This window comes from Hypomesus transpacificus, chromosome 23 (genome assembly GCF_021917145.1).
Source record: "Hypomesus transpacificus isolate Combined female chromosome 23, fHypTra1, whole genome shotgun sequence".
Lineage (NCBI taxonomy): Eukaryota > Metazoa > Chordata > Actinopteri > Osmeriformes > Osmeridae > Hypomesus > Hypomesus transpacificus.
The window spans coordinates 3,292,334-3,310,406 of NC_061082.1; the positions used below are offsets into that span (position 1 = coordinate 3,292,334).

An 18,073-nucleotide genomic window follows, 5' to 3' on the forward strand; every position below is an offset into this window, starting at 1 on the left:
AGACTTTGAGATGCATTGCTTCAGGGACTGCAAAAAAGGCATTTGAAATGGCACCAAAAGCATAACAATATACTGTACATTAATAGCTGAAGGCGATCTATCAGAACCAAACAGGTCTCATTATTCAACATTAGTGTTTTCACTCTTTACATGTCAAGTGCTCTCTCCTGCAAGTCACTCAGAATCACAATACAAACAGACTGTATTGTACGCACTGTGAACCTGCTATACGTAGTCCAAGGTTCCACAATTAAACTACAGTTTTGGCCTGTTTGGTGTAGTTCAACTGTGCTTTATCAACTTTTCTCATGTTATTTTATTAGCATATAATATGGATAGAATAACATGTTGTAGATTTGGAAAAAAAATAATCTTTTAATATGTTCACCAAATTATAATTAATTGTGTCTTATTGTAATACCTTCTTCAGAATATAATTGTATTCCTTCCTGCTCAGGATCATGTTCAAACAAATCTGTTTAATTAATCGTAGGATAAAAAAATCTGAAAGCCCATGTACTGCAGGTGAAACTATTGTTATCTCATGAGACAAACAATGAAAATGATTTTAAGCTTCACTAACTTTATTTTAGTTCACATTTTGTCAATGCACGATATAATTACAAACCTGAACTAGACCATTTTTAATTATTTCAAAATCAAATTCTACATGGGAATAAAATTAAATTTCCAGTGTGAAATACTAACATCTATCTGGAAACAAATTCATAATGTTTGATACAAGAAATGTACTTACCATACACCTTCTCATTTCAATATTGCTAAAGCTCAGGGTATTTTATTGGATGTATGTTGAAAGGTAATTTGTGTGCAGCTTTGTGAAATCCTATGTTTGGAGATATGTCTGCCTTTGCAGTGAGGAGGTATAGCACGTCAGAAGAAGACCAGTGAGCTCTTATTACTGAAGCCGAGCCTCTTATGCCTGAGCTCACAATCCAGAGCTGTCAACAGCTTGTGGCATGAACCTATGAATAATTGACGAATTCCAATGAAAAGAATGCATCTGAATTTGTTCATTCATCACACAGAAAAATTGATAATGTCAAAAGAACATTCTCGATGTGTATCTGAACTTCTCAGATATTGATGTTGGGCTGTGTTTTAGCGGTTACTGTTCATAAGACGGTGGTGTTAATGTATGTGTCCTTCTGGACGTCGAACTCTAATAAGGTAAAAATTGTGATGTGACAGAAACACGAGGCGAGTCAACAGTGCAGCGTGTGAATCTGAAGGGGTATCCCCAGATTCTTTTTTCTTTCCTTGAAGCATGTTGCTATGGGAACACAGTGAACCTTTTTCTATCTGGTAGGGTAAAATACTGTGAAATTTTGCATCCCTTTTTAGATTATTTTACTTACATTAAATGATTCAGGTCTTGCTGTTCCTCCTATCTAAAACAAAAACTGGTGAGACAAGGTACATTGTCTCAGAGACCATCTCATAAGAGCTGTTCCTAACTTTACCATACTAGGCTAGTTCACTGATCAGTCACAATAAACTTCCAGACCGACTGGAGAACTCCAACTGACGAGGACACCTCATTATGCAAATAAGGAGAAAGGACCGCTTGTTAAGCAAACTATCTGGAAGTCTTGAGCGTTGGACAGTGTCAGTGAATACGTTTCATTAATCAACAAAAAAAGTAAAGTAACTGCTATTTGTTGGCCTATATGGTTCTGCAATTGGCACGCCACACCAAAACAGGACTCCTTGGATTGACACAAGATGAATTTCCTTTCCTTCCTTTGCCTTCATCTAAATTGGTACTTGCCAGCTCTCAATAAGTGCACCCCCCCCCCCCCCCCTCTCGGAATCTGTTCTTGTTGATCTTCCTACAGAACCAGACACCTTGGTTTGAATCCACCTGTTACAAGGTCCCATTGGTGTGCTCCACTTGCTGGCTCCGTTATCACTTTGGAACCATTTTTAGAACACAGGCGCGCAGTAAACACTGTTTCCATGGAAACATCTCCGAGACACACATTGATAAGCGGATTGGTGTGCATGCACTTCTCTGATGAAGGATGCAACCTCAGAAGCCGGGAGTGTTTCAGCTGGTTTGCACAATTAAACACTGGCAAACGCATTCCGGAAAAGAGATCCACAGAAATAAAGAAATTATTTTGATTTCTTATTATAAAGCAGAGATAATGAACAGCTCTCATTTGGCTTGGCACAACTAAAACCTTGTTCTGGTGTCTGCTTCTGTCTGAAAGAGCAATAAGAAATGTGCTTAAACTCCATCTCAAATTTGCTTTGAAAATGGATATTATTGACACACAATTGTTTTCTTAAGCTTGCAGAGAAACAATCAGGCACAGATTTTATTGGAATCAATAGACTCAATTAAATGGAGCAGGAGGCAATTAGCGCAACAATATTACATTTACATTTCTCTCTGCCATGTCATTGATGAACGAGCTAGACATTAGTTTGTGAGTCATAATATGTAAAACTCACCTAACGCATTGACTTCATACCCTGTCAGACATTCCGATGTCTAAAGTCTTCAGCACCTACACTTAAATTTCACAAGCCATGAAAAGGAAAGGAAATCAATATAATGTTTATAAGTGGTGCCTGTTTTGTGAGTCTCACAGCACTCTGAGTAGAGACTGCTTCACTGAAGACATTGAGAGACAAACTGCACTGCAGTTGAGGACAACCTGAGAAAAGGCTGTGCTTGATGGCTACACAGCTCCCCCCCCCCCCCCCCCCCCCCCCCCCCCCCCCCCCCAGTGATTTTTGAACGTCCCAGGAGAGCTACGCGGAAAGTACAAGAGCGCTGACCTAAAAAAAACCTGACTTCCGACAGCTTTCTGAAGCACTAAAAACGCCAACTGAAGACAATGTACAGTACAGAAGTGGCTATGCATTAAATAAGTTTCTTCTCCAAGGAATGGGTTGGTGAACAAGAAGGGTGTGCCCTCTTTTAACATGTCAGAAGGGTTTATAGGGCTCACAAGGCTTGGTACTTGGTACTTGGTTGTTGTTGAAGAACTACAGGCTAACAGTTAGCAGGGATTGGTGAGGAGTTACTGTTTTATGAACTCGGACCTTGGTTTGCACCTACCCTAAATAACAGTGGACCACTGTTTCTTAAAGCCAAAACACACACATACACACGTACCAAGAAACTCATGTACACAGAAACACATATAAGACCAAAGACTAAGAAAGTGTCTTCAGAAGTCAATTATTTCCTTCGTTTCTTGAGCGGAGTTTGGGTCCCCCACTACAAAAATAACTAAACATGCCCCCCCACACACACACAAACACACACACAAACACACACACAAAGTAGTGTAAGTCAAAGGAGTGTATTGAAGCTGAGTAATGCTCCCCATTGGCAGACGGCTGTGTGTCGATTCTCTAATTAGGCTCAGACCTGAGAGAAAATTATGACTTATTGGCACCTGGCACTGAATACATCACAGTCAAGATCACAGTTTAGGCACTAAACTTTTCTCAAATGGACTAGAAGTTTGCCAAGATAATTTGAAAATGTAATTACTTTTCTACAGAGCAAAACTGTAACATACCTAAACCAAAATGTCACACAAAATAAAGCGAATTTGTCAAAAATGAGCCATTAGACACACAATTGTCAGAATGATTAAATAAGTAGCTTGTCTAAAATCTATAAAATCTCAAATACAAAACTGGGCCACTCTTCTACTCTAACAAATAGAGTCAGAATTTAGCCTTTTTGTCAGTTGCAGTGATACAATTGAGAAATAAAATGGCCATTAGTGGGAACTTCTGTGAGTTCAGCACAACAGCAAAATATAATGTGATCACAGCATAAAAGCCTTTTTTCCCCTCTCTTTGCATGTTATTTTTACATTGCAAATGTATGCAATTAATGAGCCATGTATGCTCATTTAGATACATGACTTGCACAGAATGCAAATTATTTTAATCCATGGCCTTGCAATTGAATTGGATATGATATCATCATTTGATCATGATTGTCCGAGGCACAAAGCTGCTTTCTCATCTACACTTGCTTTAAACAACACAAGCCTTTCTGACAACTAAGACAAGCCACAACTGATGGATGTAGAGACGCCTGGTTGACTTCTGCCAAACAAACAACATACAATAAAACAAAGATGATAGAGACTGGCAAGGTTACATTATAATACATTTAACAAGACAGCAATCACTTGACACAACTGAGGAGCGAACAAACAGCTGTGTAATAATTTGCAGCTCACTAATGACCTCTAATTCTATGAATCACAGCTAGATCTTGTTGACACAAGGCACAATCAACCACAACAAAAAAGCAACATTCTACTAACTACAGAATGAATAAAATATTAGATGAAACATGTAACATCTAATTAGTATTTTACAAAGGGAATGGAAAAGATTGTATTCAGTCTTCAAAAGAATAATTTCTTTCTTAGGACATTTAGGTATGCAATAACAATCTTGCAAATGAATAGTGGGACATTACTTTAATATAATACCAGCAAGGAAGACAGCAACTCACAGATTTGGCATTTAGGTGAAATAAATGTTAGAGAATGTATTGTTTCTAGAGCTATATTGAGAAAGAAACACAAGCCCGTCTTGTCTATCAGCTGGGAACAGCTCAAAATTTACAGGGTCAATAAAACAGAAGTCCAATCGATCCAAGGGGCCAAAGGGGTCAGAGTTGAAACAATAATTGTGTTTTGGCAGAAGGAGTGAAAGTGAGATGTTTGATGATAACCCTTTGTGTTACCTCAGACCAAGGATGGAATCTGCTCTGGAGTAATATCCCTGTTCAGATTAGCCAAAGGGCCAGCGCTGTGGATATAAAAAGGAATGAATGAGTCAGGTGGCTGAGCAGTTAGGAAATCGGGCTAGTAATCTGAAGGTCGCCAGTTCGATTCCCGGCCGTGCCAAAATGACGTTGTGTGCTTCCTTGGGCAAGGCACTTCACCCTACTTTCCTCGGGGGAATGTCCCTGTACTTACTGTAAGTCGCTCTGGATAAGAGCGTCTGCTAAATGACTAAATGAATGAGAGGACAAGGGGATGGAAAGAGCTCCACTGGAGGGAAATAGCAGTGGGAGAGCATTGAGTTAAATGATTTACTCATAACAACACTTTTAAATCAGGCAGTGTGTGAAAACGTATGCTTGAAAATAATGCTTACTTGGATTGGCAAGTGATTTCATGCTTGTAACGGGATTGTAAGGAGAACAATCACACAATATTCTATAAAATAAGGTCAGCTGGTGCTGTGACTTTAGCCCCTTTCATGCTCCATATCAAGCCAGAACTTCAAACTGATCCATCCTATACAGCTACTGTACTGTGGTGAGCATAGCCCAAGGGGGCCCCATCTCAAACTGTCAGATGACTGTCTCTGCAGCTAGATTTATATTGCAGTCAGAGCTGTTTCCCTCTGTACGGTACTCTGGGAGAAGACAGTATGCTTTGTTAGAGGTTATGTGGGTTTTACAAAGGAGCATTGGTTCCTGTTCAAGTGTGTGAAATGCTTTCAGTCTGCAAAAAACTGTCAGTATCGACAACTGTTGTTTTTGGCCAAAGTGGAGTTATACTGTAATACAAAAACAAAGTGTTTAACTATCTAGCACCTCTGCACCCGAAAGGGATAACAGAAAACTGTAGATGACTGCTTGTATCTCTCTCTCTCTTTTTCTCTCTCTCTTTTTCTCTCTCCTTTTTTCTCTCTCTCTGTCTCTCTCTGTCTCTGTCTCTCTCTCTGTCTCTCTGTCTCTCTGTCTCTCTCTCTCTCTCTTTCTCTCTCTCTCTCTGTCTCTCTCTCTCTGTCTCTCTCTTTCTCTCTCACATACCCCCACTCACAGACACACACACACACACAAACACCCACACATACACACGCACGAGGCACCTCCCTCCATGCTGTAAGACACTGCTTCAGCTCAGGAGACCTGTCTGGGCTGGTGCAACAGCAGAACAGCTGCATGGAGGTGATACCATTCAAATGCCATAAGTCCTCCCTCGTCCCATAAGTTGATAATTTCCCCGAGGTCAACTCAAATGTGCAATTTTATGAATCTGTCCAATAACATAAAAGGAGATCGCAAGTGCAAGTCTCGGCATGTAACTTCTGTGGTGGTAAAAAATCTTTCTAATAACACACGACTTGCCTGCCGTCTCTGCAATTTGACCTCTCTGGTTGAGGAGCAGACTGGAATTATCTGAGGTGATTCACTACCAGTACCAGTGCCTGATAGTAGTGAATGCATGTAATGTGAAACTGAGACACTAGATGGCAGTATAAACTAGTATCACAGTAAAGCACCTAAAGTGTGGTCAAACCACTGGACCTTTTTCTTCACAGATCATCAATTTCTTGACATAGAGGGGGTTAATGCAGTATTTAAGTCAATATGAAATATAACCTGGTTGACAAACCATTTAACAACTCACTCTTGGTTGCAAAATGTATGCACTTTGAAATACAATCACAAACGAGGCCAATCTTTGGGCTTGCCTGAGCATGAACGAGGAAGCATCCAAGCTCGGTTGTCCCTCTGATTTCAGACTACACAAGTTTTACTTGCAGCGTTTATTTCATGTTCTGTTCTACTCTTTCATATGGCAAGCCTGGGCATTCAGATATCGAAAAGGAGGGACAGTTCTTTCTACAAAAGCAATCGACACAAGATAAAGGGTTGACAAGGTGTGTCCTATTCCATCCACTGTCAGTTACTGTAGTGAGTTAAGGAGAGCTGCAGTGTCCACGTTACCTTGGAAGGCACAGTCACGAGGGGCTGCTTAGTGTGCTCTTCTGTTTTTCAGTCCATCTGCTCCCAACTTTCCCCCACTATTCTGCATTGCTAATCAAAGGCAGAAGATTCAAGGGGACTTGTATCCCTTATCAAAGTGCAAACAGATACACTCAGTTTACTTTCTCTGTCTCGCTCTTGGTTGTACCATATCTTATGTTTTTAACAGAAAACAGTCTGTACAGAGAAAGAACGGACTGAGAGCACTTGTGAATTCAACCCACCAAGCATTTCTGACCACGAAAACCTTTGATTTGCATCACACACTCTTCAGTGTAGTTTTCAGTCATGCTCTTCATGTGAAATATTTTCATCCCAGGGAGTCCCTACACAGCTTTCCTCATCGTTCCCCCTCCACAGGGCCTAGAGGAGATAGATATGACTTCCTCCCCAGCCCCCATCAGAGACGCTGTTCTCTGAGTGCCCTCACCCCGGGGCCACAGGGGTGATAAATTACATGCGAGTTCAGGCCAGCATACATCCACCACTTCCCCTGACCTCCCAGTGTAGGTCACCACCCCCTCACAACTGGCTGTTTGGATATTCACGGCAAGGCCGTCTCCAAATGTTCCTAAAAGAACAGCAATGTCACCCTGTGCCCGATAGAACTTATCACAGAATATTTCCATATAGTCATGGAATTTTGTTTTGCTGTTTGACAAGCTTCCCTCCGAAAACAGACAATTTTTGGGAAGTGGAATTTGCAATTATTTGACATCATAAATCTAATTCTCCCACAGAGGACAGTGAAGGATGTATAGTCTCTCCTGATTAACATGGATTATTCGACATCTTAGTGCCGAAGTCAAATGAGTATCAAGGGAGTCCCTTGTTGGCCATTGGCCTGCTGTTCTCCTCTGACTGGCTCAGTCTCCAGGGTGCCAATATGAGCTGGTGCTAGTGGAAAACTCCTATTAGTGTCCAGCAACAACTTTCCGTGAGTATGACTTACGTAATGGACCTAAGAATCCAAGACTCTGATACCCAAAGACAATCCATCACAACTGACCATAGTTTTACGTCCAGTTTCTTTTGACTCATTCCATGGAAAAGGCATGCAAATAGGGGTAGATGAAGATGACACTGGAAAACACATTAGTAGAAACACAAAACGTGAACTGCCAGGAACCTTCAATGAGTAAAGTCAGCTGATGAGTCTAAGTCATCCAGTCAGAAAGAGGACAATGAAGACCTACAGCTGTTTAGTCCGTTTTTTTCTTGTTTAATTATGAACGAGATTTGCTTTAATAGGCATTCTTTAAGAGCATGGTTTATATTCTTTTGATAGTGTTGTGTGGTCAGTGGTAAACAACATGGTTCCTCTATATCTGGTTTCAGTTGTCAGTGAGCCTTCTTTTCCACTGGTTTTAAAATGTTAAACCAGATGTGGTTCCACGTTATAACTAATTTGTTGTTGACTTCAAAAACTAGGTCAAAGCCTTTCAGAGTGTACTCACACCCTAAAACAAATACAGAATTATGTGTTATAATCTAAGTTAAATTTTTACCAACTTATTACTACCTTATTTGTATAATAAACTATTAATGTTTTTTATTAACAAACTTACCTTTACAAAATGAAACCCGCTTCCATGTTACTTTGCGTTAACGTAATACATGATTGATTTTTACTTTGGAATTAACTTACATTTGCTGGTGATTTAAGCCTCAAAATTGAGATTAGTTCCACAGTGGAGTAGAAGTGTATTGTCTTTCGCTCAACTGGTCTGGCTTGAGAGCATTTTTTTTGTCCTGGGATGATAATGAGATCTACAGCTTTTCATTACAGGCCTTTGATGAAAGTCATACTTTGTGACAGGTTGTAAATTCACAGCTGGATTCACTACATTGAAAAGATACTGAAACACTTTTTACTCACTTTCTTTATGTGTTGACTTATTCAACTCAAAGGGCGTGCAAATGAGAAGTAATTGAATGTGTCATGTAGTCTATGCTGTAACTTCATGTCTCCTGGCATTAGAAAAAAAATTGGGACGAAGGTTGGAAACATTGAACCATCCATTTTGCTTGAGTCATAGATTAGCAAACACATATTTGCAACGATTGATAATGGAAAGCATACTCAAATTCTGCCCCATGGAGTTTCCCTGAAACTCAAAATTCATATGAGACTAAAATGTGTGAGTTTACTGTCATTATACTGTATAATTTCATAACAAAGATGAGCACAGTTTTTCCTCAATATTATTTGAGGTTTGGAGTCATTAGTTTTTTTACATGTCACAGTTTGACTATATTGGCACACAACTCAACTCAGGCCCAAGCCAGAGTCAATGCGCTGTCCAAGTTTCGAGTGCTTCACAGTTGGAACCTGTGTCTGGATTCTTATCCTCCGATTTGTTGAACCTCAGTGGTTCTGTAACCATGGTAGTGATTGTGTTTGGCACTGCATTCCAAAATCCTTTTTATTTGCAATTAAGAGCAGCAGGATTACCTCAGTCCTCTCACACTCACCCCCTCTGACCCATACTCAGATTAAACAAATTATACAAGAGAATAAAGCACATTGGAAGCACAAAGATTGACTAAATGGATAAAACTGTGGATCATTCCAATGAAGGTACTTTAACAAAAAATGTTGTCTGTCCAAACTATGCAATATGCTACTTTCTATGCACAAATGTATTGCAAAATTAATAGTTTGACATCTCTGTTCCTATATGGAAATATAGTTTTATACTGTGCAGGTCATATGTGCAGGTCGAATGAAAGTACCAAATTGGTGACTGTGAATACTATTAGCAGAAACTTAGTCCATGGCCTCTCCCTATTAGACTATGTGGGGTTTTGCATACTAATTAGTCTGAATTGAGTTATTGTTCATGGAGGCAGTTTGACAAACGTCTTATTGATGTTGTTTGTGAGCTGCTTCTGTACTTCGGAATGGAGAATCAATTAGAAGGGGCAAAGTCCGCTCCCTGTAGCCCCAAAACTTTTTTTCTTCTTCATTTTTTCATTTTTAAATCTGCAAGGTATTAGCACAGTGATTTATATTTGTGTAAAACGATTTGTTTTTTGTCCAAATGTTCTTGAAATCTTGAATAATTGGAGAGGAATTTTGGCAGCAATAAATCCTGCAAATGTTTTGCCTGTCAAACTTATCTCTTAAGTTAAAAGAAGATGTGTCCAACAACAGTTCCACTTTTTCAAAATTTCTATCTTTGTTTTTATGGTAGTTCCTTGAGGTCTTTAACTTGGATTGTCACAAATTTCAGGATACAGAACAACTCTTGTACAACATGGTGGTTGAACAATTAGGCCTATGGGCATCAATGGGAAATGCTGATATGCGTTGTTGTAGCACCCTAGTGACAGTTGCATGTCTTCTGTCTGTCAGCTGCTGTTACTGTACCAGCAAGCTGAGCCCTGGAATTTTCCCAGCCAGCCTATTTACATAGACACATGCGACACAGAATGTATGGACAAGCACCACATCCATACAGCCTACTAAGCATGGATGTATTCTCTGTGTTTTACTGAGGATGTATTTTGGCCTCTGTTATTATAGCAGAAGAGTGGATCATATTCTCCTTTTACAGTTCTGGAAAAACATTGAAAGACCACAGCACCTTTTTCTTTCATTTTTTAAAAAGATGAGAAGGACAATTTTGAGTGAGGAACAGAAAGGTAACATTTAAGAGGCCACTGCAAATGTTATTCTTCTGTTCCTCACTAACAATTGTCCTTCTCAACTCAAAACATTTAAGAAAAAGCTGCAGTGGTGTCAATTTTTTCCCCAGAGCTCTATGAACAACTTAACACCTTGTTTTTGCACCAGTAATTACAGACTACATCAAACCCTCAAAAACTAAAGCTGGAAAACTACCACTGCTACAAAAAAGGAACTACACCATTGCCCTCAGTGTGGTTCTCTTACCACAAGATCCAGTTGTGAACTGAGGGTTTTCCATCTCTCAGTCAAAGATACGGGATATAGCTGGTGTCAAATGAATGCTGTCTGGATGCTGTTGTCCTTGCCATGTTGGGCGGAAGCCCTGTTTGACCATGAAGCGTCCCATTGAGAGCTGGCCATTTGGCGGCCTGTGAAAAGACTGTTGCTAGAGGGAGCTTGGGGCTCCTTGGATACCGGATACCAACGCTCTCGATCAATGGTGATTGGCATTGTTTCCAGCCCTGCACTGGCCCCAACTCTGTGAAAAGCAGAGAGATTGGAATTTACCCGAGTGGTCAGCCTGAAAGGACACACTGTAATCTTGATATCAAAACAAGAACGCAAGGAAGTCCACCAGTATAGGCATTTCCGTAACTTACTAAATCACTTCTGTGATTATTATGTTCCTGTTCACAGAAATTGAGATATTAGGCAAGGGTTAATGGATTTCATTAACTATCCAGCTCTGAATCTTAACCCCTGCAAGGGCAGGATGGGTCATTGGTCCCTTCTTGACACTTTTGCTAAGGACTGCACAACTGGCCTGATAACATCTTATCAGGCCAGTTGTGCAGTACACATATAAGGCCTACTGATATATTCAAGCATTGAGAAACCCCAACACAACTCTGGAAAAATCTACACTCTACATGATATAGTGCAGGTTGCTTTACTGACAATTATCAGACCAGTTTTAGAAACCCCAACACTGGATCATTCTTTGAAGAAAAGTCTCATAGTAAGTTTCAGCCTCTGCATGTATATTATCTTCAACATGTTTTTTACATGCTGCACACAAGGGCTGAATGGATGTTGCGAGACTAAGTATGTCTGAGTTGAACGCCCTGTAAAACTTTGTCAGTTCCCTCAGCAGATTGGCGAGGTGAGGGGCCGAAGCAAGCTCTGTCCTTCCACACCATCGGTATAATCCCCCTTGTGGTGACGTCACGGTAGCTTGTCTCCAAACAGGACCGAGCGCAGAAACTCCGTGGACTAGTTTGGCGTTCGCATGTGCATCCCCGGACGCAACATCTCTGTTTGCTGAACTTTCATCGGACCCCACTAAACTTCGGAACCTCTGGGAAACTGAACAATGGGTATGTTGACCGTTAACTCGTATCTAACTTGTACTTTACCATCACTTTTTGATAATTCAATTTTAGTCATTCGAAAAATTTGATATCTATACAGTTCATCGCAAATTCTTTGACAATTAGTTTCCATCGGTTTATTTTTTCAAATGTATTTTTATCTGACCCTATTTCGTTGGTATAAGCATAAGGTTCAGCGTAGTTGACCAAGTCGTGGAACGCGATTAGAGATAAGTCTAAAAGGATTTCCCTACTGTCATGCGCCACTCAGCTTGGTTGCGCACTGCGCAGTGAGTTGTAGATTTGAGTGAATTTGCATTGCTTGATGAATTGCCCGTTTATCACTTTGCACGCTTGCTTTGATGATTATTACGTCTTGATCATAGAGTCTTTGTCACAAGTTGATTGATTGGTGAAAGTAGCAGACCGATACATTCATCTCCAAAAGCCTTAAGATGTCCCATAGTGATGACCGATGTGGACTAACGGAATTCTGAGAGGACGTCGCTGTATGTAAAACATGTTGAATTGGTCCTTCAGAACAGGGTACAACATGAGTGTGCTGTGAAAATAATTGTTATTTAAATGTGCCCTGATTAGACTATTAAACCAATCATTTCGAGTGGGTAAACCATCAACAGATATATCTCACTCAGTGTGATGAGTGCAACTACATTTCCCTTAACCCACTTGGTGAACGGTCTATTCACGGTCCACACACTCTTGAGGCATTCATCTCCAGGCTCGACATTATGAGACTCTACTGCATCCCAGTCTAGCTGGCCTATGTTGTCATGTGAAGGGCTAAACTGGGAGTTGCAATGGGAGTAATTCCCATCTCCTGCTCAGCTCTCTGACTCAGTCCCAAGTGTTTGCCATCTGTGTTGTCACCCTGGGAATGCCTGGGAGGAGTGAGGCCCAATTCCACGGATGTTGAGCACTTCTTAAAGGCTCCAAGCAGACTTATGGGCTTTGGGGCAGTAAGAGGCTGTTGGCCAGATGGGACAATATAGAAAGGACGAGCGGTGAGCTACCTCACTGTTCTCCATTCCATTGTAACGTTGGGGAATTAGCCTTCATGTGTTCACATTTTCTTCATAAACGAAACACTCAAATGCTGAGGTTATGTGCTCCACGATGCAGGAGGCAGCTTGTTGACACTCCAATGTATTTCAACGTTGTTTACGGTGTCAGACGGTGCACTGGTAAAGGGTCATCCATTGGCTGTCCATCTTTGCATAGATACATTTTAAGACAGCGAATGTAGTGGCGCTCTCACAAGACGCCCGGTGATTTGCAGGGTTGTAGCAGAGGCTGAAGAGGAGACTCCTGACAGTGTGAGAATGTGTATCAGCATTCATTAATTCTTTCTGAAGCTCCCACAGTGGAGTCTTTGTGCTCCTAATTTGGACCCGGCTCCTTTGTGCGACTTGAGCGGCTCCTAAAGCAGAGGGAAGTTCACTGAATTACAAGTTGCAGAGTAGCCACCCTGTGAACTAACACAGCACGGCACCTCGTCCTGTATCTCTCTGGGAGGATATTGGCCTGCATGGCAATTGACCATTGTCCATTGTGTCACTCACTGAGTCTCAGTTCATATTCAAATGCTCTTCGTGGGACCTTAAAACAACTGCTGCTCCTTGGTTGGGGAGGACTGTGATGGCAGAACTGGAGGTTTTACTTCATCCTCTTAAACCTACCTTTGAGATTAGACATTCATACTGAGCCCCTTCTAAATAGGCACTGATCATCCTTCTGGTAAAACTCTTTGGAATTGCGTATCAGCTCTAGATGAGATAAGTCAATTCTATCAGCATGAAGACTAATGACACCTGTGAATGAGCAACTGGTTTTGATTGTATTATAATGTCTAATTGTTGTCTACTTGATTTGAACCTGGGAGAAGCAAGTCTTGCAGCTGTATTCAAAACAATCTGAAATTGATTAAGTGAAGAATGTGTGCATGGATTTGTGCGGCCCAAAACAAACAGGATGCTTTGAAGCCATGACTGATGATGTTCCTGCTGAAGTTGTATAACTGATAACTTTCTGTCTTCCTTTGCCATATAAAATGCCATATTCCAATGTCCCAGGGAGATCAAGGCATCTGTGTCTATGGTCAACAGTTTAACATTGTCTTGGCCTACAGTATGCGAATGTGGAAATATACTTGTCACTGTGTTTTTTTGTTGTTGAAAGAACAGCATGGATTGTCACAATGTCCTGCCAACAACTACTTACTGCTGGTCATGTGACTCACCTGGCCACTCAGTAGCCCCTGTTGCCATGCCCCTCCTCTGTACAAACAGCTTTGAGTCTTAAACAATGTGGTCTTCATTCTATTTACAGATCTAATCTGTGGTCTGTCAAGACATCACTTTTTGTTTTTGAGTAACTTAAAGAGGTGACACTGTACATGTGGTGTATGGGTATCTGTGTGCAGAATAACATTATGCAGAAAGTGGCATTTTCCCACTGCAGATACACATTTTCTGATGATCTTTTAATGCTGTACAGTGGCAATGAAGATTCCCGAGTCAGTTCACCATTCTGTTGTAGAAGCTTGAAGACGAAGTTGGATAAGTTATTTCAGATAGAGATGGAGAAAGCAAATAGAAAAACCTACCAGCCTGTCAATTTTGCATTCATAGATACTGTTCAATTGAGTTATTTGGTGGTGAACATTTTAGGTCTGTCTTGTGACTTCTAGAGTTAAGCATAATCAAATACAGCAAATTATGGCCTTGACTTGAACAGTTATTTTTCTGTTCCTCCTTGAGCCAGACCCTGATAGCCAAAAGGAGTCAAGTTGTTTTTCCTCATGGAAACTTGGAAACATGGAAACTAACCTTCTGCTCCAACACAGTACTGTTTACAGCCACAATCAATACAATAGTGCCATGGAAAGAGTGATTGAACCCCATCAAACCACGCAAACTAAACATTTCTCACCAGTTATCCTGTCATTTGAATATTTAATTTAGTAAAATATGTCATGGGTGCTCTTGTCTTATTTGATTTGCCATTTGATTTGTGAATCTGTATGATTAATGCGTTCTGGTAAACTAGATCTTGGAGTTTCCACTGCATACTGCTGGACTCATAATTTCATATCACTCCACACAAGGAGGAGATAGAGAGTCTTGTTTTTCACTCTTTGCCCTCTGAAGGCAATCAAGCCGACAGGATAAGAAAAGTGTCTGGGAAACGTGGGTTGTGGCTGCCTCAGGCTGTTTGAAAGCTACACTGTGGTTCTCCTGCCACCATCTGCACTAGGATGTCTGGAAAGTGTCCGATTGTTTTCGTCACATCAAGCTGTGTTAGTGTGGCAGTGACAAAGACACAGGACTGGTGCGTGACCCTGCATCCTGGTACGAAGTAGAGGAAGAGGACCCATAACTGTATATGTCGAGGCCAGAGCCGGGTGTTTTCGCTCACAGAATCAGCAGCTTGTCAGCTGATGCTTGAGCAATAACAATTGGTGAGATAATGTTTCCCCATGCTTTGAGTTTACCCAAGGTGATCTCAGTTGGAGGTCATGTATAGATGACCTCCTGCCTACGTCCCCAAGGGCACTGCACATGATAAAGGACAGCAGGAGAAGAAGTCTTCTCTATGTAAAACTGCAGGACTATTGTGTGATGCAAATACTCAGTTAGGCCTTTGCTGTTGCTGTTTGTAGACACACAGTCTGAAAAACGTTTGATTCCCTTTGCAACAATGTGAGATTTCCCAGACTACCAGTCTGTAGGGGTTTCACAGTCATTAAATATACTAAATATCTATGCTAATGAGACATACTTTGTTGTCATAATTGAGTGATTTCTGGGCCTCCCTCCATTTGGCAGAGGATCTGACTAGACGAGGCCCTTCCTTTAGACAAACTCTGCAGTTCCTGAAGAGAAAGCACTTAGTCCTATCAAAAGACGCATTTCATCCCCTCCTCTTCTCCGTCAGCCCTCAAATTTCCATCTCAACCCCCCTGCTGTCTCTCAACCTCCACTCCTCCTTTCCTCTCTCCTCTTCACTGCTCTGTCCTTCCCTCCTCTGTCCCCTCCACCCTCGCCCGACGACGGTTGATTGCCCACCGACACCAGCAACATTGCAGATCTGCCCAAGCGCTCATGTTCATTTGTTGAGTTTAATAAGTCTTCAGATCACAAAGAAGGCCATTGTCTATTGTGATATGAAATTATAGGAATAGAAGTTCCTGAGTGGGAATGTTTGCTCAAGCATGGGCAGCCCCCTCCCCCACCCCCCCCTCACTTTTATTAAGGGCCTATTCACCAGATTCAGCAGCCGCTACCCAGAGTTCACCCTTGTTACAGAGTTGTCACAATGCCACATGGTGGAAACAGGATGACATTTGAATAACTAAAAATATCTCAGATATGCAAATATCTACTACTTTTCAAATTTGCTGGGAGCATAAAGCTTGTCCTACCAGAAAGGGTAGATTCATGCTAAAGATATGATCAGGGCAGATTCAGTTGTGCTTTTTTTCCTTGGGTCTTTGCAAGCCATACCAGTGATGCAAAGTGTGTACAGATGCTCTCTGTACTGTATGCTGGCAATGTTGTTTGTCCAGAGGATGGGAGATATTTGTCTGTGGAATAGCAGTCAGTATCAAAGGTTTTGTTTCGCATATAATGCGTGTTCCAGAAGGCCTGTGTGAAATAATGGATTGGACAAGCAAGCAGAGGGACACAGACCCACTACTGATGTGCATTCCCACGCCCTCATTGAACAGGCACTGTACAGCACGGTCTGCTGCTCCTCAAATCAAATTACCCAACTCCACACAGACACATTTTCCATGACTCCATTGACAGTTTTTGACACACTCTCTCCACATAACACACACAAAGAGGATGGAATCGATGAGGCACGAATCAATATTTTTTTTTCCGAAGTTGGCCTACTTTCTATTTCATGGCTTAGTGTAAGTAAATAAACATATCATAGCAAAAGGTTAATAGAATTGTCTGCGTTGCAGGGTCAGAGACAGTGGTGCAATGCCATTGGTTCAGATGACAGCCATGTGTTGTTGTCAAGAAAAAGGGTGACACCTCAGTCTTGTGATGTCATCATGTCTGGGTCAGATAGAGCGAGATCAGGATCTGGGCCAGGGGATTAGACGAGGTCACAGTGAGGTGGGGCCAGAGTGGCTGTGAAGATCATGCAATTAACAAGATAGATGGCTGTCTTTGATCTTGATCTAACTCATTCCTTGGGCTTTTGTGTCTTACTGGCACACCCTTAAGGCATAAGGATTTGTGTAACTCTACATGTGACAACAATGGAGTGAAACCGACACTGGGGGAGACATTTGACCTCTAAACATGTGTCTGAGGGGATGACTTACTTTACCTTTTAACAATACCCTGTCATCAGAAGTAGACGTTTTGAATCCAAGGAAAAGTGAATCATTTGAACCATTTGTCTTGCAGCCTGCCACGGGTCACATGTTGTTCCCTTCTGACCTTGTTCAAAAGCAAGAATTTTAATTGGATCCCTGTTTTATCGTTGGCTTGATCTGTTGTGCTTTCCTGTTGATTCACTTCAGATGCTCCTACAGCCACCGGTCTTCTTGTTTGCTTGTGATGGTGGACTGCTTGTGATGGTGGACTGCTTGTGATGGTGGACTGCTTGTAATGGTTGACTGCTTGTGATGGTGGACTGCTTGTGATGGTGGACTGCTTGTGATGGTGGACTGCTTGTGATGGTGGACTGCTTGTGATGGTGGACTGCTTTTGATGGTGGACTGTCGATGACGAAAAATCATTTTAGTGGCAGCAGAGGCAGGAAAGCAGTGAGGAGGAATAGTCAGGGATGCCAACTAATCCCCTGCAAAGTCATTTGCAGGGTGCGAGAGAATACACTCTGAATACATTAGACTGCTTTTGAACTGTGGGAGTGGGGTGGTGGTGGAGGACTGCTAAAGAAGGAGCCTGTAGGATTGAGCTGTTGGCTGGGAGCCCATGGAGCAAATTCAACCCTCCACAGATAGCTCTTTGTCCTCCACTCTTTCAACGCCGCTGCTAAACAACCGTAAGACAAAAGCATCTGGGGTTCCCCCTCCGCACCAATGAGAAGTGCTCACCATATGAAGAGCCATCCTGGCCAGCCTCTACCATTCATACACATCCAAAAGGATACGCGCAGGACGTGTCGAGCAGACTTTTAAACACAAACCCAAGTAACCCTTTGTGACTCTGTGCTCTTCAGGGATCATCGGTAACACTTTCCATCCAGGTGCTTGTAAAGAGAGTT

The 18,073-nt window shown here is 41.6% G+C and overlaps 1 protein-coding gene across 1 annotated transcript in view; it reads left to right on the top strand.

Annotated features, from left to right (window-relative positions):
- Positions 1-11,571: 11,571 nt before the first annotated feature.
- Positions 11,572-18,073, top strand: part of gpm6bb (glycoprotein M6Bb) — a 30,398-nt gene continuing 23,896 nt past the window's right edge. Inside the window, exon 1 of the mRNA XM_047046219.1 lies at positions 11,572-11,806. Within this exon, the coding sequence (XP_046902175.1) occupies positions 11,803-11,806 (4 nt within the window). The 5' untranslated portion in view covers positions 11,572-11,802. The remainder of the gene's footprint in view (positions 11,807-18,073) is intronic.